The 20,962-nt window shown below is 42.8% G+C and overlaps 1 protein-coding gene across 1 annotated transcript in view; it reads left to right on the forward strand.

Annotated features, from left to right (window-relative positions):
* Positions 1–20,867, forward strand: part of strn (striatin, calmodulin binding protein) — a 42,179-nt gene extending 21,312 nt beyond the window's left edge. Inside the window, exons 5-18 of the mRNA XM_056367599.1 lie at positions 636–806; positions 945–1,080; positions 2,262–2,424; positions 7,730–7,843; positions 9,866–10,009; positions 10,140–10,276; positions 10,383–10,558; positions 10,717–10,764; positions 11,059–11,180; positions 11,882–12,049; positions 12,680–12,820; positions 13,138–13,239; positions 14,078–14,164; positions 14,925–20,867. Of these exons, the coding sequence (XP_056223574.1) occupies positions 636–806; positions 945–1,080; positions 2,262–2,424; positions 7,730–7,843; positions 9,866–10,009; positions 10,140–10,276; positions 10,383–10,558; positions 10,717–10,764; positions 11,059–11,180; positions 11,882–12,049; positions 12,680–12,820; positions 13,138–13,239; positions 14,078–14,164; positions 14,925–15,094 (1,879 nt within the window). The 3' untranslated portion in view covers positions 15,095–20,867. The remainder of the gene's footprint in view (positions 1–635; positions 807–944; positions 1,081–2,261; positions 2,425–7,729; positions 7,844–9,865; positions 10,010–10,139; positions 10,277–10,382; positions 10,559–10,716; positions 10,765–11,058; positions 11,181–11,881; positions 12,050–12,679; positions 12,821–13,137; positions 13,240–14,077; positions 14,165–14,924) is intronic.
* The last annotated feature ends 95 nt before the right edge of the window (positions 20,868–20,962 follow it).

Below are 20,962 nucleotides of genomic sequence, written 5' to 3' on the forward strand. Positions count from 1 at the left end.
TTTTGTAAATTTTAAAAACTTTTTGCTCAAGGACGTCGTAGACAGCAGTTGTGAGGTTGAATCGTTAAAAGCTTGTGTGAGGTCGTGACGATACAAACAGTTCAGATTCTAACGTTTCTGACAGAAAACCATGAAGAATAGTCGATTCAATCTGCAGCTCATCCAGCAAAGCCAGAGTTTCATGCATTTTGTTTAGACTCACACTGAGTCTGAACTTGGTGGCATCGCCCTTTAAGAAGCGGCTCCATTGATATAAGTATGTTGTTGTGCAGCTGGGCGGGTACAGAGAGGCACCGCCGCTGCAGGAACACACAAACAAAAGGAAGAGGAAAGGTCACGACCTGAGCGCGGGTCACATGTCTCCAGTCAAAGTCTAGGAAATGAAGCTTTAAGCTAAATTAGCATGTGTGAGAACGACAGTTATCCAGTAAAAGGAAGAGATATAAAGAAATACTGTAATGATCTGTGAACGGTTCCACCCTGGTCTTCCTCCGTACTGTGTTCACTTTTGTACATGTGCTAATGTCATGTAATTGTCACTACACTGATAGAAGGGAAAACTCATTTCCCTACAACACAGCTGATGATTGGTTGTTGCTCTCACTGACCCCGCCTCCTGTGCCCCCCCCCCCCAGGTACCTGCAGGAGGTGGGATACACAGACACCATCCTGGATGTGAAGTCTCAGCGGGTGAGAGCGCTGCTCGGTCTGACCGGAGACTCCGCAGAGAAACCTTCAGAGAAGAAAACCGAGCCAATGGTGAACGGCACCGAACCGTCCTCGCTGAAGGACAGCGGCGTGGTCAGGTAGGACGTGACGGACTGAAGGACTGATGACCACACGAACAAACTGAACTCATATTATTCTTAAAAATAAAGCTTTCACCACCAGACTCACCTGTTCTCGTCTCTTCTTCCTGTTTCCTGTTTCCTGTTTCCTGTCAGTAAACCCGACACGTCCGACTCGGCCACCGTGTTGGAGGCCTTCAAGTTCATAGAGAGCGCCGCCGCAGAGTTCAGCGACGAGGAGGAGGAGGAGGACAGCGAAGGGAGGGACAAGACCATCCTGGACCTGGCTGCAGTAAGACGAGACACGTTAACACACACACACGCACACACACACACACACACACACACACACACACACACACACACACACGCTGCGGGTTAGTTAAAGCTGCTGCTGTTAAAGTTTTGACCACTAGGGGCAGAAAAACACTGAATCCAACATATTATCACCTGATCAGCTGACATGTAGCAAACAGCTGCTCATATACACAACCAGCGGATGAGATAATAATAATAAGCTTTATTTATATAGCACCTTTCATAACAGTTACAAAGAGCTTTACAAGACAAAAAACTGAGGATGAATGATAAAAAAAAAAAAAAAAAAGATTTAAAAACAATTTAAAGGTTTTACAACATTAGAGGGAGAAAAATACGACACTGAGTTTAGTAAAAATTAGATAAAACTGTCTAAAATGATTAAATTAATTGATAAGAAACAGGATGAGGACTGAATATAAAAATAGATTTAAGACGTTAGAAGTAGATTCAGACCCTGAGCTATAAGAATATGTCACTCTTAGTCTTCAGGTGAGAACAGAGCTCCGGCTGAGGACGACAGGTTGTGGCTGCACATGAGGTGTCAGTAGATCTGAAATGTGAGTCCACATCCTTAAAAGTTATCTATAAAATCTTAAAATCAGTTCTAAAATTTAGCGGAAGCCAGTGAAGAGACGCTAAAATGGGAGTGATGTGCTCTCCTCTTCTGGCTTTGGTTCTGGTTAACGTGGTTTGTCTGCCAGGTCGTGTGCTGTGGGTTCATCAGCCAAACGGCTGTAAACACAGAAACAATGAGCTGAAAGACAGTAAAATGGTCCTTAGATCGGAGGGGGCTGCAGGGCTGGTGACGACTTGTCACGATAAGGAACATCTGTCACATTACAGATCATCATTTGATCCATTGTTGAACTAAAATTTTGAACAAAACATAGAAACATAGAAAATCTTCCGTTCTTCTATTAAACTAGAAATGAGGTGTTAATAAAGAGACAGTCAAGATGAATCAGAGACTTTGTTTTTGTTATTTTCATGATGTAAAGTCTTGATAAAATGTTTCTGACCCTCAGCAGACCAAACTACAAACACAGGTTTTGCCCTCAGATCCTGGGTGAGAGTTGAAGCTTGGTCCCTCTTATATATTATGGTTTTGTGTCGGAGCCGCAGAGTCTTCCTCATTTTCTAACTTTTCAACAGATGGTGAAGAAAAAACAGTCATCGACACCGTCTTCCACGACCTCTGACCTCAGTGACGACCCCGACACAGAGGAGGCCCTGAAGGGTTTTGATTTCCTGGCCAGTCCAGACGAGCTGGACGGATCACCTGAGTCCAGGAGCGGCGAGGACAGCGGAGAGTGGGGTAAGACGGGGAGGGAGGGGGCACTTCGCATCATGAGTCTCACAGCTACTGATTGAAATTCACTGGGTGATAATGTTACTGATGGATGAAGATATTTGACAGGAAGACGTTTTCTGTACTTTGTGACCTCACTGTGAAGAGCTGCCGTACATTCAGACTCATGAGCTGCGACAGATTTGTCTGCTGACACAAACCAGTTGTGACTGAGGAACAGACTGTGGAGTTCATGCAGGACAAATATATGATGAACGTATACAACACACAGCAAACACGTTGTAGCCTGAAGGAGCGGCACATTGATCGGTCTCAGGGAGGTTTTAACTGCAGACTGACTCATGTGAGGCAGTTTGATCCAACTGGGAACAGATGGTGCACATAACCTGACCCATTTATAATAATATATTCATCAACTCTTTCTAAATAATTTTAAAATTAAAAAAGTAGGAGGACCTAATATAGTGCCTTGTGGAACTCTGCCTCAGGAGAAAACTGGTTTCTTTTCCTGGTTTTGCTTCTTCTAGTTCCACTAACTACAACTTGAAATACTCTTTATTCAACTGCTGACCATGTTCTAAAGCCTGACACCAGTTTTTCAATAGATTTCCAGACAGACATTTTGTTTCAGTTCATTTCTGACCACTATGAAAATCAGCAAATGGGGTTTGAATCTTTCTGCAGATAAATTATCCATAAGCCTTTATTTTTTTAAAGTCTCATTATAATCAAAGAAGAGATTGTTTTAAATACTTATGCCACTAAATAGTAGTGAAATGCACAGACTGAATACTAGGGCTGAGTATTAGTGCTGGTGCCGACAACAAAACCCTTTTACGAAAATTCACAAAAAGCCAATATTTTCAGGTAACATTTAATTTGAAGTTCCAGTATTTAGCATTAAGTCTCAAGGTCACGAATAAACTCAGAACCAGTTTGATCCAGAACCAGAACTAGTTTTTTACATTCAGTGCAACAGAGGAGAAGTACTCAACCGGTACACACTATAAAGTATTCAACATTATAACTTACATTAAAAACACCCTCAGTTGATTCTCTCTCTGGTCGTTGGACTGAAGTCATACTGCAGCACATAACTGTAATATTTCAAATGTGGTCAAAAAGATCTAAATTGTTTTTCTCTCTTTTCTTTCATTTGAAAAATCCCATTGGCCACTTGAAATTTCAAAAGGCCGCCATTTTTACCCGTTTTACCTATTGGATGATTTAGAGGTGAATCCTGTGTTTTTGACTTTGAAGACGTTAAAATTCACAATTCTTAATGTCAATTTAATTTTATTTTAAGTCATTGAAATTATTTCTATGCTGACGAGGTTTTTGGTTTCCGTCCCTCACTGTTATATTTCAGCAGGACTTTTCATTTGTAAAATGTAGGTAAACGGTTTCATTTTTTACAGTGAATTAAATGATGTTAAAATGTTTGACACCTGGATCATTCACATGGGAAAATTGTCTGTTAATTTATAACAAAAAATAACATTCACTTGCCAGAAATGTCAGCCATCTTGGAGATGGAGGCCATCTTGAATTTTTGAGGGGAGGATTTGTGCCAAGTTTAGCACTTGATTTCTCCTGAAACATGCTAAACTCTGCCAGGTAAGATTTACACAGCTTGTAGTCAGTGGACAAAAAACGTGAAAAACCACTGGTAGAGACGTCAGGTCGTCATGGAGACGAGTTGTTGTTGATGACGTTCAGATCAGATCAGAGAGAAATCTGTGACTGAAAGTAAAATCAATAACAATGGAAGCCGCTCCGAAACCAACACATTTCCTCTCTATTTATAAAACTCTCTTTACAAAATAAAGTTCCCAGCTGGTGACCCGGCTGCCCCCGCACTTTACGCAACACCCCCCCCCCTTTTTTTTTTCTACTGTTACTTAGCAACACGTTCAGTGTCATTTGGCGACGACAAAAAGCTTCCCCACGCAGCTCGTGATTCAACACTTCACAGTCCAGATAGTTGTAAAGGAGTGCTGACTCAGTTCAGCAGGGCTCAACACACACACACACACACACACACACACACACACACACCACACACACACACACACACACACACAGTTATCAAGGACATAAAGAATTCAGATTTTTTATTTTTATTTCCTTCATTTTGAAAACAGATGAAACGTTGCTCTGGTCAGCTGTTGTTCCTCCTCACAGACAGAGATAATGAAGCAGCTGAGCACAAACACACGTGTGTGTGTGTGTGTGTGTGTGTGCGTGTGTGTGTGTGTGTGTGTGCGTGTGTGTGTGTGCTCCTCTGTTATGAAACACATTTTTTATTTCTGACTCCGAAGCTTTTTCTTCTTGAACCCTCGACTCGACGCTTCTCTCGCCCAGGGCCGCTGGAGCGATGATGAGATCCTCTCTCTCTCAGCTCGCCGTCATCATGGCGGCCGTCATTGCTGCGCACCCTTCCCTCCCCCTCCGTGGTTTCTGCATGTTTCTCATCTTTGGACCAGGACTCTGACCATCTGCACACACGTTTCTTTTTTTTTTTTGGAAACTTTTATTTTTACCTGAAGTGTCCTGAGGTGGGAGCTGACTCAGCACATTAAAACCTTTCAGCTGACCTAAAAGCAGAAAATCTTGTATCTCCAGTTTTCATTTTAATTACACTGATGAGGACCACGATTAGAATGAAGGATGTTGGTCCTGGTCAGACCAGTTCTGCACCTGGAGCAAGTTGCACCAGCTGTTCAAAGGTTCACACTTAGTTGTTTGTGTGTGAAGATTCATGAATCTCTAAATTCAAACAGTTCGACCTGCACAGATATGATATATTTACATACTAATTACCAATGTAATTATAATGTAATGTGCTACATAACGCTTTAAGGTGCTATTTGTAAGTTTTGCGATCGCTACAAAGCTAACGTCAGCATAACTAGCTGTTTACTGACCAGTCTAGAAGAGCTCAGCATCACACTTCATTCCTTTACTCATCAACAGCTGTTTCCATTTCTATAACTTCTTCTCCTGTCCCGAAGTTAGCATGCTAACCAGCTAGCCCCGGCCTGGTTGGCCCATTTTGTCATTTTCTGACATCGAGTAGCGTCCAGTCTGCCCTGAAGACGTAGCTACTCAGAAGACGTATTATAACCTCTTGTTTGACTATGATGACTGACTGAAGCTCTTGGGACCAAGAATAAAGTAAACAGCTGTTAAGGCTAACATTAGCTATGTAGCAGTAGTAAAACTTGCTAATAGCTCCTTGAAACTATAAAAAGTAGACCAACACTTCAAGTCTCCAAAATCCCACAAGAGAATATAACATGATCAACTTACAGTTGTACATAAAACTCACAACAGCAAAGATTTTCATTACTTATGTCCTGAACAATAATGAGCTACTTTGAAAGAGCTAATTGTAACTTTTGCTATTGCTACATAGCTAACATTAGCATTAGCACGTGTTTACTCACATTGAGAGTTCAGCATCAAACTTCATTCATTTACTCACCAACAGTTGTTTCCATTACTATCACTTCTTTTCTTCAACCAAAGTTAGCATGCTAACCAGCTAGCCCAGTCGGCCCATCTCGTCACTTTCCGACACCGAGTCACTGCAGCTTCTGTCCTGAAGACGTAGCCGCTCAGAGGAGTGGCTCGTCACAGCATCTTCCCTCATGAGAGTCCTGATCGTCTCTGTGAAAGTCGTTTGTGTGACTGTGTGAGGAGTTTGTGATTCTTTGTGAGGACGCGCCGCCGTCCTGCATCAACGTCTCATTAACATTAACACTTCACTTCCAGAGCTGCAGACAGGCAGATTCCAGCTCTTATTCTCCATCTGTGTCTTAAAGACTTCAGTGCTTCATGTTTGTTTGACATTACAAGAGACTCTCTCTGATCCCGCTGTGTCCATGTGTCCTCTCGTTTCCCTATTCGTCCGACTGGAGTCAAAAGAACTCCTACATGCTTTACATTGCTCTTTATATGGTACGTGTTAGCAGGGTACACTGAACTAATGTCGTAGCAATGTTTACATTACTCACAGTGAAGCTTTTATTTGTTAGACTGAAAGTTTCAGTCTTTTGTCTTTTATTTTGTAGTTTTGGCTGTAGTTTGACTGAGGTTAAAGACGAGTGTTAAACTTTTTCCTGCTGTCAGTCTGAGGTTAGCTTAGCTTAGCTTTAGAGCCGAAATGATCAGTATTCATTGATTGGTCGATCTTCAAAGAATAATCTGCAAGTATTTTTTTATAATCAAGTAATCATTTAAGTTGACAAAACTTCTCTGTTTTCTATCAGAGTAACTGGATATCTTTAGTTTTAGTGTCTGTCAGTCAGACAGAGACAGATATTTGAGGACGTCACCTCAGACTCGTGTCCCTTCGTAGACGTCATAGATCTCAAAGGCCGACCCAAAATGACACGGTCTGGTCTGCGGAGGATTTCCTTTGCGTCAGATCGTTGCGTTGCAAAAGCGTGGCTCCTGTTGCCTAGCAACCTGGACAACACGTAACGTTTGTTTTAAGGGCCTCATTTTGAACAGTTGTACTGTTAGCTGTTTGACTGAAACACTTACAGTTAACAGTGTAATCCTCAGGCTCTCTGTCAGTGGTTGTTTACTTTCATTACCGGGGCGCAATGCATGTTGGGATATGTTGGACCACTAAGGATCTACCTGTTGCAGCCTTCATAGTCCACTGTCCACAGGGACATTGAAGTGGCTCCACTGTGGCTCCTGAACACAGACGGCTGATGTTGGAGGACTGTGGAGGAAACAGCTGCTCTGACTCTGAGCTCACTGTTGAGACCTGGAATGAACAGAAACAGAAGTGTGAAGCCCACAGATTGTAGTTTTAGAGGGAGTTAATATTTTGGGACTATTTCCTGATGATCAACAGTGTATCCCTCCGCCCAGCAGCTCTGTGCAGTACATCCAGATGCAGCAGATGTCTCTGAACAGTCACACTGACACCAAACCACAGAGCTCGAGGAAGCTGCACCACATTTTTCCGACACGAAACTCCCCTTAAAATATTCAAATTTCTGTTTTTAAGTATTTGATAAAGTAAATTTCTCACATTGTCTCACTTCCAAACCAGTCGTTAAGTTTGTGCGTTAGTTGGAGTCTCTGGCCAAAACTACAGAAGAGCCAGAATCAGCTTGTAGAAAAAAAGAAGAAATATCCCTTTAAACCTCCTCCTCCTCCTCCTCCACCTCCTCCTCCTCCTCCTCCTCCTCCTCCTCCTCCTCCACCACCACCTCCTCCTCCTCCTCCTCCTCCTCCTCCTCCTCCTCCTCCTCCTCCTCCACCTCCTCCTCCTCCTGCTGGCCTGTAGAGAAGGAAGAGCAGTCTCCTCTGGGTGAACTGGCCTGGGACGTGGACCAGGGACTGATAGCCCAGCTCAAGGAGCAGTACAGGAAGGAACGCAAGGGCAAGAAGGGGGTGAAGAGTAAGTCCTGAACCAGGCCTGTGCTTCATCCTCTCTCCTCCTCTTCTTCCTCCTTTTCTCTTTTATGTTTGTTTTTTTTTGTGTTAGTTTCTCTCTCTGCTGCTTCACCTCTCCTCTCTCTGTCGGGGGTGATGGGACACACCTCCACCTAAACCTGATCTGTCACTGAACGACCCGTCGAAGCATCGAGAGGTCAGGAAACCAATCACAAATAAAGATACAGATAAAATGATGAATCGATCAGGTGAGACTCAGTGAAAAGCTTCAGACACGTTTAAAGCTTCGTTGTGTGAGACGTTCAGCGCCGGTGGTCAGTTCTGGAATATTCAGACACGTTGTGGTTTTGCTGTGTGGAGGTGTCAGTCCGTCACAAATATAAACAACGACAGGAAACTGATCTGAAACCAGCTGATTGTCTTGTGCTGAGTCCAGATCCAGAATAATCTATTCCACTGGTTCCCAGCCTGTGGGCCAGATCCCTCTGGTGGGCCACGAAGGAACCGCAAGTGGGCCGACAAATCATTTGTAAAACAGCACAATGATGAGAAGATCTAATTATAAAAAATTATAAACATCTAAATAATGTTTTAAAAGAACTTTTAAACTTAAATAATCTTTAAAAACATTGTTTAAAGGTCGATCACTGTCGTAAGACAATGACAGGAACCTTGTTGTTGTCACATCATAGACTTGTTTTCTGACAGATCACATCCATGGCAACAACCAGAGGATGAAAATAGAAACTGGTTAGAAACAGGAAGAGTTAAAGGAAAGAGTCAGAGTCAGATGATGAATCAACAATGACAATAATATAATAATCAACTTTATTTTTATTACAACTTTCATACAATAAATGCAGCTCAAAGTGCTTCACATGAAAAGATATAAAATCAACATAAAGACATTTTAAATTATTGATGTAAAATGAAGAACATTAAAGGTGAAGAGAAGAGTTTTAATTTTTCCTTTAAAAACACTGATTTCTCCTCCGTCAAACAAAAAAGAAAAACTGGACTTCCTCTGTCTTCGGTTCAGTCCTGAATGTTTGATCTTTATCAATAAAATAATAAGTTCTCTGAGAACATTTTGTTACGGGGTCACAACATTTTACAGATTTTTAATTGTCCATGAGTTGGAAAAGGTTGGAACCGCTGTCCCGCATTGTATTATTATTATTGTTATTATTATTATTATTATTACTGTTATTATTATTATTATCATTATTATTATTATTGTTATTACATCCTTTATTTAAACAGGTTGTCTCATCGAGACCTGTGAACAAAAATAAACCTCTTCAGTGTAAACAGAGCCACTGGACATGGATTATTCACATAAAAAAAAGTTTGACTGTAGAAACATAAACAACCTTTAAAATGTTCCAGTGAAATAAAACTTCCTGTTGACCCGGCCCACCGCTGTGACCCGGTCTCCTGCTCAGAGGTTCAGTGTTGGACGTCTCTCCCCTCGTCTCTGTCTCTGTCCTCTGTCTCTTTCTGTTTGTCTCCTCTGTCGGTGTTTAAGAGATTTGCTCTTTCATACTTTCACAAGTTTTTTATCTTTATTTATTTTTTACCTTCCTGTTGATTTTTGCACCAACGTTATTTTTGAATGTGTCGGTGTCTGATCCGTTTCTGAGGTTCAGTTCTCAGTGACCGGCTGCTTCATTAACGTCCCTGTTTGTTTCTTCACGTCTTTACGTTGATGAATTCTGCAGCTGGAACATTTCACCTGTTTTATTCTTATTTCTCTTTTGTCACTTTGTTTTATTTCCTTCATCTTCTGCAGAGCTGCTGTTTCATCTGCTGCTTTATTTCCATCCTTCTGCTTGATTCAGATTTTATTCTGACAGTCTGAACTTAAGACACTTCCTGTCTTCACTTTACTAATGTCTGTTTTTCATCTCTGTCCCAAACCGTTGTCCTCCATGTTTCTGTTTCCTTCTCTGATTGTTGTCTTTGTGTTTTATCCCTTCGTCGCTCTCCTCCTCCTCCTCCTCCTCCTCCTCCTCCTCCTCCCCAGGACCAAACCGCTCTAAGCTGCAGGACATGCTGGCTAACCTGCGGGATGCTGAGGAGCTTCCCTCCATGCAGCCTCCTGTGACGCCCCCCTCCCGGCCCAGTGTACCCAGACTCAGTGAGCATGAAGTGGGACGTCCAGATGAAGGTAACACCCCCCCACCCACACACACACACACACACACAGACACTTCACCTGTCCGTTTATTAAATACAGACCTGGAGGTGAAGACGGTCTGGGGATCACATGGTCTGGTTTCTCTGTTTCCTCCCTGCAGAGGCGATGACGTTCTTGCCGTCGTCGGGGAAGTCGTTCATCCTGGGCCGAGTGGATGAGGCGGTTTCTAACGAGCTCGGACTGGGAGAACTGGCCGGACTGACCGTCGCCAACGAGGCCGACAGCCTGGCGTATGATGTGAGTCAAACAGACAGGACGTTACATGTCTGGTTTTTCACGCGTCGACCTGAGTTCACACTGAGTCACAGGACGGGTTGTAACTTGTCCGATGCTCCTCCCTCAGATCACCAACAACAAAGACGCTCTGAGGAAGACCTGGAACCCCAAGTTCACCCTGCGGAGCCACTTCGACTCAGTCCGGAGTCTGGCCTTCCACCCGGTGGAGCCGGTCCTGGTCACGGCCTCCGAGGACCACACCCTCAAACTGTGGAACCTCCAGAAGACGGCGCCCGCCAAGAAGTGAGACAGCAATGTTCTTGTTTTACCCTCCTGATCAGAGCGAACCAGGCTGCCATTTAAAAATTCATTACACTAGAGAAAAGACTTTTATTTTGAATTTCTCCTCCTTGTTTTATTGTGGTGTTAATGAAACTGTGTTCTCCTCTTTAATCTTCCAGATGTGCTGCTTTAGATGTTGAACCCATCTACACCTTCAGAGCCCACAGGTGAGTTCCTGTTTACCTGTCTGACACAGGAATTTAACTTCACACAGTCAAGCTCTGACCCTGAAGCAGATTAATGTCACGCCTGTTATTTCACAGCGTTTTATTCCTCCACACTGGCGACAGTCATGGCTGCCATTTTGTTTTCAGGTTGTCCTTTAATCCTGCTGATTAAAAGTCTCCAGTCAGAGTTTTAACGAGACCTCTGATCATTATCACACTGACACTGAGCTTTGCAGAAATCTGTATGAAGTGATGAAGTGATGAAGTGAATCGTGTCCTTCCTGTCTCCTGTAGCGGCGCTGTGCTGTGCGTCACCATGAGCTCCAGTGGCGAGCAGTGCTTCAGCGGGGGCGTGGACGGAACCATTCAGAGCTGGAACACCCCCAACCCCAACATCGACCCCTACGACTCATATGGTATGTTCCAGTTTAGGAAAGGAGAAGAAGAAGATCCTGGGCAGTCTCCAGCGGCAGCGAATAAGAGTTCAGACTCAGGAGATAGAAATCGAAACATCCAGATAAAATACTGATCAACTTTAGCTGCTCCTGCGTTGGACTCATCATTTCTACGAGAGAGAACATGAGAAAAAAGAAACCAACACAACCGAAGGAAATGAAAGATAGAAAAAACAAGAAGAAAAAACATTTTTTCTGCTGATAATTCAAGATTTAAAGGAGCTATATATATTTTGTATCGCGACATAGCTAACGTCAGCAACAACAGCTGTTTACCGACCAGTTTACAAGAGTTCAGCATCAAACTTCATTCCTTTGCTCACCAACAGCTGTGTCCAGAGGTGGAAAGTGACCCTCTTGTTTAGCTTCTGTATCTATCACTTCTTTTCTTCTATTGAAGTTAGCATGCTAACCAACTAGCTCCATCATTTTCCGATACCGAGTCACTGTAGCGTCCAGTCTGTCGTGAAGAAGTAGCTGCTCAGAGGACGTGTTATAACTTCTTGTATTATAAACGAAACGATGGCTCTTGACAAGGCTGGGATAGCTGTTGATGCTAACGTTAGCCATGTAGCAATAGCAAAACTTACAAAGAGCTCCTTTAAAAATTCTCTTTAGAAATGTGATGTCTTTTTGACGCCTCTGTGTCCTGGTGGCTGCAGAGCCCTCGGTCCTGCGGGGGGCGCTGTGTGGTCACACAGACTCGGTGTGGGGCGTGGTCTACAGCTCGGCACATCACCGCCTCCTCTCCTGCTCGGCCGACGGGACAGTCCGGCTGTGGAACGCCGCCGACACCTCGCCGTCTCTCGCCGTTTTCAACGAGAGAGGAGGTGAGAGACCCGCCTGATTTAACCCTGATGATCCTCTAGTGCCTCTATGTCCAGCACTTCCTGTCATGACCAATGATTATTTCACTTATTGATTCGTCTGTTGTTTGTTGTTGTTGTTGTTGTTGTAACTAACAAGTAATTTTTAAAATTAACATTAAGATTTCCTAAAGTCCAGGTTCAAATATCTAAATGTCTTTACTTGGTCACGACTCAAAGATATTTAATTTATGATCAAATCTGAGGAAACTGAAGTTCAAAAAACATCATTGTTACTGATTGATTTCCAGTCAGTTGATTAATTGATTCATTGACTGATTGTTTCTGCTCAAACTACTTTTCTCTGCCATTACATGTCTGTGACATCACATGCTAAATGTTAACTTGCTTACATTTAGCATGCTAGCTAGTTCAAAAGAAAAACACTGAACATACATGCTAAGTGTGCTAACATGCTAACCGTGTTATATGAGTCAGGTGTTTAAATCATCATGTAGATACGCTACTCTACTTTTTCATTAAATTAATTTCACATTCTCAGACCAAGTGACACACACACACACACACACACACACACACACACACACACACACACACTCGTCCTGATGCGTCTCTGCTGTGTGTCCCTGTCAGAGCTCGGGGTGCCGACCTCAGTGGACCTGGTGAGCAGCGAGCCGGCTCACATGGTGACGTCGTTCACCACCGGACACATCGGACTCTTCAACATGGAGACGCAGCAGCTCGTCCTGAAGCTGGACTCTGCCGGACCACCAGGTAACTGACCGACCAATCACAGATAGGACAGACTGGTTCCTGTCTGATACACACTGAGGCCGAGTCACATGATCGGACCACAGAGCGACACAAGCGTCAGACTCTGATTCAGATTCAACATGTCGTTTAAAGTCTCAGTAATTTACTGAAACAGCTGCTCCTGTAGATTTTATCAGCATTTGTTGGGGACTATTTTCAGTGGCGGATTAACCCATGTTTGGTTCTGTAGTGCAGCTGCCGTCAGACTGATGAAGACTGTAGCTGTTAATGTGTCTGCCCCCCCCCCCCCCCCCCCCCCCCCCCCCCCCCCCCCACAGAGGCTCCCTGCAAGATCAACAGAGTGCTGAGTCACCCCACACTGCCAATCACCATCACCGCTCAGGAGGACCGCCACATCCAGTTCTTCGACAATAACACAGGTACAGTTCCTCAGAGAACCACACACACGTTCTTTAGAGAACCACACACACGTTCTTTAGAGAACCACACACACGTTCTTTAGAGAACCACACACACGTTCTTTAGAGAACCACACACACATTCTTTAGAGAACCACACACACATATTCATTAGAGAACCACACACACATTCTTTAGAGAACCACACACATATTCTTTAGAGAACCACACACACCATTCTTTAGAGAATCACAATCCAGTTCATTAGAGAACCACACACACATTCTTTAGAGAACCACACACACACGTTCTTTAGAGAACCACACACACATTCTTTAGAGAACCACACACACGTTCTTTAGAGAATCACACAACAGTTCTTTAGAGAACCACACACACATATTCATTAGAGAACCACACACACATTCTTTAGAGAACCACACACACACGTTCTTTAGAGAACCACACACACGTTCTTTAGAAAACCACACACACATATTCATTAGAGAACCACACACACATTCTTTAGAGAACCACACACACATTCTTTAGAGAACCACACACACATATTCATTAGAGAACCACACACCAGTTCTTTAGAGAACCACACACACGTTCTTTAGAGAACCACACACACACGTTCTTTAGAGAACCACACACACGTTCTTTAGAAAACCACACACATATTCATTAGAGAACCACACACACATTTTTTAGAGAACCACACACCAGTTCTTTAGAGAACCACACACACGTTCTTTAGAGAACCACACTCCAGTTCCTCAGATATGATGTTGTTAAAGCTGTGTTGGAGCAGTTCTTGTCTCAGTTGTCTGACTGTATCTGTCTGACTGTGAAGGGAAACTGATCCACTCCATGGTGGCTCACCTGGACTCTGTCACCTGTCTGGCTGTGGATCCAAACGGACTGTACCTCATGTCTGGAAGTGAGTGTTCCTCAGTTATTAACATGATGTTTGATGTTTGACACAGTTTCTAATGTTGGAACAATGTTTCTGTATCAACAGGAAACAAACAGACGATCGTGTTTCTGTTGTTTCTGTTGATGACGGTTAATTAATGAAATTCATTAATCCTCATGTCTCCTTCTCTCTCTCCTTGTTTCCTTCTCTCTCTCCTTGTTTCCTTCACTCTCCTTGTTTCCTTCACTCTCTCCTTGTTTCCTTCTCTCTCTCCTTGTTTCCTTCTCTCTCTCCTTGTTTCCCTCTCTCTCTCCTTGTTTCCTTCTCTCTCTCCTTGTTTCCTTCTCTCTCTCCTTGTTTCCTTCTCTCTCTCCTTGTTTCCCTCTCTCTCTCTCTCCTTGTTTCCTTCTCTCTCTCCTTGTTTCCTTCTCTCTCTCCTTGTTTCCTTCTCTCTCTCCTTGTTTCCCTCTCTCTCTCCTTGTTTCCTTCTCTCCTTGTTTCCTTCTCTCTCTCCTTGTTTCCTTCTCTCTCTCCTTGTTTCCTTCTCTCTCTCCTTGTTTCCTTCTCTCTCTCCTTGTTTCCCTCTCTCTCTCCTTGTTTCCTTCTCTCTCTCCTTGTTTCCTTCACTCTCCTTGTTTCCTTCTCTCTCTCCTTGTTTCCTTCTCTCTCTCCTTGTTTCCCTCTCTCTCTCCTTGTTTCCTTCACTCTCCTTGTTTCCTTCTCTCTCTCCTTGTTTCCTTCTCTCTCTCCTTGTTTCCTTCTCTCTCTCCTTGCCCCCCCCCAGGTCACGACTGCTCCATCCGTCTGTGGAACATGGAGAGTAAGACGTGTATCCAGGAGTTCACCGCCCACAGGAAGAAGTCTGAGGAGTCGATCCACGACGTGGCGTTCCACCCTACCAAGTGCTACATTGGCAGCGCCGGGGCTGATGCGCTCGCCAAGGTCTTCGTATGACCTGAGCCTGACGGACGAGAGGAGAGGAGGAGGAGGAGGAGGGTGGAATTTGGAGGAGGGTGTGTCCACAGACTGCTCCTGTTAAGATTCGTCACGTATTGGTCCCCGCCCGCCTCCTGGACTCAGGCTGGCCTGGGTCCTGAAACAAACCAACCTCTGGATGAGACGATGAATGAAAACAGGAAGCCTCGGTACATTTTACAAACGCTGGAATCTTTTCTTTCTCTTTTCTCCGTCACAGGTGAAGATACAAGCTCCGCCTCTGTCTCCGTCACTAACCCCAGACACTCGCTCTGAGGTGTTCGTCATGATAACGTGCCTTTTTTCTTCAGAACACAGATTCTTTGAGGTGTGTAGAGGACGTGGGAGGAGCTATGGGGGTGTGGGAGGAGCTAAAAGGCAGTGGGAGGAGCTGAGAGGACGGTGGACTGACGGACCTGCTGCTGGATTTCTGCTTTAAATGAATCTGGTTGAGTTTTATTTTTGAAGTTGTGCCTGGAGACGACGACTTCTGTTTCACCCTGTAAAAGCCCCCACAGGAGGTGAGAGGTTAAAGGTCACGACCCTGAGTGGACAGTCGAAACATGAGGTCAGCGGCAGGTCAGATCACAAACACCTGAGGAGTTTCATTTCAAAATAAGAGCCTTCTGAAGGCAGTGACTACTGCTGGTCTGAAACCAGCTGTAGAACCTGTAGTCAGAGCAACCACAATATAAACACACTGTTGTCATGGCGATGTGTCCGAGCAGCACTGTGCAAACATTTGAGTCACTTTAGATGTTCACTCTTCATCATCATCATCATTATCATCATCACCTGGTCCCCAGAGTCACCTGGTCCCCACAGAGACCTGGTCCCAGCATCATGGAGTCAGTCTGGACCACATGAAGAGACAGAGACAGGTTCTCTGGTTCAGTGGTTCCCAAAGTTTCCAGCCCATTTCCCACTTTCATGACGCCAACCCAGGAACAATATGGAGGCTCTCTCTTTCCTTGTTTCCTTCTCTCTCTCTCCCCCCTTGTTTCCTTCTCTCTCTCTCTCTCCTTGTTTCCTTCTCTCTCTCTCTTTCCTTGTTTCCTTCTCTCTCTCTCTCCCCTTGTTTCCTTCTCTCTCTCTCTCTCCTTGTTTCCTTCTCTCTCTCTCTCCCCTTGTTTCCTTCTCTCTCTCTCTCTCCTTGTTTCCTTCTCTCTCTCCCTATCCTACTATTAGACAAATGATTTGCCGGCCCACTTGCAGTAGCTCTGCGACCCCCCACTGGGCCCCGGCCCTTACATTGGAAACCCCTGCTCCGGTGCTTTAAACCTTTGTACAGTGCCGTCTCACATGTAACTGCAGCGACGTGACAGAGCAGGATGATATGAAACCTGATGGTGAAACACACACACACACACACTGTCGTCATGTTTTTGACTCGTTATCGCCCCCTGCTGTCAGTCGGTCATAAACCTCCTGCTCCTCCGTTCTGCTAACGGTCATTATCTAATGACTTGGGACCCAACAGAACTCTGTAGGGATCCTGATCAGGTTCTTGGCCCCCGATCTCAATCCAGGTCCGACATATGTGGTCTGATCCAGTACTTACATTCACACTGAAGCGACAGCCTGAAGGTGAGATCATTCCTCCTGAAACACACAGCAGCCGAGGATTCAGGTGATGATTGAATATATATTAAAATAAAACCTTGTTTCTCTCGAGCTTGAGCTGAGCTGTGCAGGAAGTGACGACTTTACCAGCGTAGAAGAAGAGAAACCTGTGCCAGGTGAGGTTCAGGTCCCTAAACACACAGACACAGGTGTTAGGAAGTAGAAGAAGAACCCGACAGAGGGGTTGATGCCTGTGGGATCGTTTTGAAATGAAACCCGTCAGTGTGTTTGGAGACTGTGACACACTGAGCCGAGCCTCCACCTGGACACACAGGTGGAGCGTCTGTCCACAGTCACATGTCTCCTGAAAACGGCTGAAACCAACCTGAAATATTCCAGGGTTGAACTTTTGGGCTGTTTCAGTTTTTTTGTGAAACATTCTGGTTTGAGTTTCTTCAGATTCACTTGTTCTATTTGTTGTGACGAGGCTCGATTTAAAAACCTGCTGCTTTTTTTTCTTGTGTATTTATTGTTATAAAATTCTGACAAACTGCAGCAGGAAAAAAAAAAGCTGCAGTGAAGCTTTTCTCATTTATTTCTTCTGCTTTAATCACGTCACGTATTTATTACGATGTTAAAACGCCAAATTAAAGACGAACGGTTCAACTGAGACGAGCAGATGCTTCCTGCTAAACCTGACAGGTGTTGTTGCTAATGCTAATTAGCTCATTTTGTTTTAAAATAACAATAATAACTAAACTCTAAGACTTTAAGTGACACGTTAGTTCAAACTGCTCACAAGCTCTCCTCCAGATTTGTACATGCTTTATACGCTGACTGCCTGAAAATATTGTATTTTGTGTAATTATCATTAATATAATTATTATTATTATTTGGAGCAATGACTAGTTTTTTAAACGACTCTTTGTGTTTGGTGACAGACTTGTAAGATACAGGTAGATTTTTTTTTAAAGACGTTTTTTTTTCCGTTAAACTTGAAAAGTGATTTTTTTTCTGCTGGTGTTAGTAAACGTACGATACGTGACTCCGCCTCTCAGAGCGGCAACACTTTGATTTCTGCTTTTTACCAAATGATCATCTCCAAAAATGCAGCTATTCTCCTGGAAACAAGTCTGCTTTTCTTTTAGCCTCAGTTTTATACGACGGAGGATCAGGGCCACACTGAAAGAAAAAAATCAGAAATAACGAGAATAAAGTTGCAATATTTGAAGAAAAAAAGTCGTTATGAGAATATATATATATTATAAAAAGACTTAATTCTTGTGACATTACGACTTTATTCTTGTAACATTACGACTTTATTTTCTCGGAACATTACGACTTTATTTTCTCGGAACATTACAACTTTATTTTCTCGGAACATTACGACTTTATTTTCTCGGAACATTACGACTTTATTTTCTCGGAACATTACGACTTTATTCTTGTAACATTACGACTTTATTTTCTCGGAACATTACAACTTTATTTTCTCGTAACATTACGACTTTATTTTCTCGGAACATTACGACTTTATTTTCTCGGAACATTACAACTTTATTTTCTCGTAACATTACGACTTTATTTTCTCGGAACATTACGACTTTATTCTTGTAACATTACGACTTTATTTTCTCGGAACATTACGACTTTGTTCTCGAAACATTACAACTTTATTTTCTCGGAACATTACGACTTTGTTCTGGAAACATTACAACTTTATTTTCTCGGAACATTAAGACTTAATTTTCTCGGAACATTACGACTTTATTTTCTCGGAACATTACGACTTTATTCTTGTAACATTACGACTTTATTTTCTCTGAACATTACGACTTTATTTTCTCGGAACATTATGACTTTATTCTTGTAACATTACGACTTTGTTCTTGTAACATTACAACTTTATTTTCTCGGAACATTACGACTTTATTTTCTCGAAACATTACGACTTTATTCTTGTAACATTACGACTTTATTTTCTCGGAACATTACGACTTTATTTTCTCTGAACATTACGACTTTATTCTTGTAACATTACGACTTTATTTTCTCGGAACATTACGACTTTATTTTCTCTGAACATTACGACTTTATTTTCTCGAAACATTACGACTTTATTCTTGTAACATTACGACTTTATTTTCTCGGAACATTACGACTTTATTTTCTCGGAACATTACGACTTTGTTCTTGAAATTTCAGATTTCTTTTTTTCCTCAGCGCGGCACTAACACTCCGTCGTAGTTTAATCTGTGTAAAAAGGCTCAACAGAAACGGGATTTGTAGTTTTTAGATTTTCAAGTAGATCTATTTATTAATGTGGTGTAAAGGGAAATTTAAATCGTTGCTGAGCCGAAAGATCAAACATGATTTGTGTGATGAGTAAATACACAGAGTCGGTGGCTGCGGTTTAAATTCAGCGTTCTTATAAAATTCTGTAAGAAATGAATGTAGTCTGTTTGTTTGTTCTGACACTTTAAATGAAGCGTTCACTTTGATTCCCAACAGGAAACAGCTGGACACCACTGGCTCAGTCATGTGAAACGTCTGAATAACAGTGAACAGCTAAACGTCGGCTTTAGTCACTAATAACAGCAACATGACCGATCATCAGCAGCAGGATCAAACGTTCCTACAGGTTTATACTGAAGTCTAAAATGTCTCTTTAACACTAACAGGCCAAAGTTTTCAGACGTGTCCAGTCAGATTTTAAACAGCTTCCCTGTGCGTGGGTGAAGCTGGAGCCGCCTCCTCCCTGTACAAAACTGGATCAGTCACTCAGCTTGTTTGACGTTCCAACGCCTCCTCTGCAATTACCCATAACACACTGCTCTGAGCACATTCACTTTTAACATTTTCATGCGTCTTTGCAGAACCTTTCATTCCAGAACGGAGACACATAAGCATTTTCAGTCTTTAAGCTCCTTGTTCCTCCTGTAGAAAACAAGCGCTCCCTCCAGCTGCTACAGTCTGTGAAATTAACCTGAAGTGAAACAAACTCATATTCAACAAGCAAAAACAGCATCTGTATATTTACATGACACAGATCAAAAGTACAGGAGAGTTTTTATACAGAAGAGGATCAGGGCCACGTGTCTTTTGTTTTTTTTTAGGGTTCTAACTTTAATCTTCTTGACTTTAAACGTCTTCAGCTTGTGTTTGCTAATTAGCGTTTATAGAAGGGGTGTTTGCTTAAAAACATCATTTGGATGAATTAAACTTAAAAACCAGACTCCATCAACATTTAGTTTAACGATCGCAGCAACAGAATCTGGATTCATTTAATCCAACTCCTTCAACCTAAACGACCGTATAGATCGTATTTTTCAAGCCTCTGATTCGACCCAGTGTCTGCGCCCGACCGCGCCATGCGTACCGGACCTTGGTTGCCATTGTTACAATAATAAACACACGGACTGTAAGGAGAACGGTTACGACCTTCGTCGCCATGGTTACTATAATAACGATCATGGCTTGTTTAGGTTTAGGAAAATATGGTGATTTGGGTTAAAGAAGTAGCGCACTTCCTCAATATTAATCGATCTTTGTTGTCATGGTTACAAAAATAACCGCCATAACACGCTCTCCTCTGTCATATTCCTGTGTTTTGTTGACTTTGTCTCTCTTTATACTACATCACCGACACTTTTCCCTTTGCTTCTGTCATCATTACTACGACGACTAGAGGTCGCCTAGCAACAAAACCTAACTATGATGTCATAACAACCTGCTGCACAGACGACCTGTGGGCCTGGTTTGTCTTCACAGGAGGACAGTCTCATTTAATGTCATTTACCATTTTACACTTTGATTATAAAGCAGTATACAGACGTTGGGCGTCACCTTCACCACATGGACAGTAACACTAGCCGGGAGTGACGTAGGCAGCTGAACCGTCACTCAAACTATGTTCACATTTATATTCTGTCGTCTTCAGTGGCCAAAAGCAGAAGCTGAACCTTCAAACTGAAACCTGTAAATTATTATTGTCTTTTGACGTGTACAGTGAAATGTTAAAAAGAGATTATAGAAGCTAATCAGGCTGTACATAAAGTACACACAGTACATGAAGTACACACAGTACATGAAGTACACACAGGTGTTTTCCTTTTTTCATGTTCTTTTTATTTTGAAATGGGAGAGTGACAGATTTATCAGTAACAATAAAAGAATATGTTGTATATCATGATGGGTCTGTGTTGTGTTTGTGTTAATTCAACTCAACACGTTCACGTACTGAACAGCAACACACACGCACACACACACACACACACACACACA

The sequence above is a fragment of the Seriola aureovittata genome, chromosome 3, assembly GCF_021018895.1.
Source record: "Seriola aureovittata isolate HTS-2021-v1 ecotype China chromosome 3, ASM2101889v1, whole genome shotgun sequence".
NCBI classification, from domain to species: Eukaryota; Metazoa; Chordata; class Actinopteri; order Carangiformes; family Carangidae; genus Seriola; species Seriola aureovittata.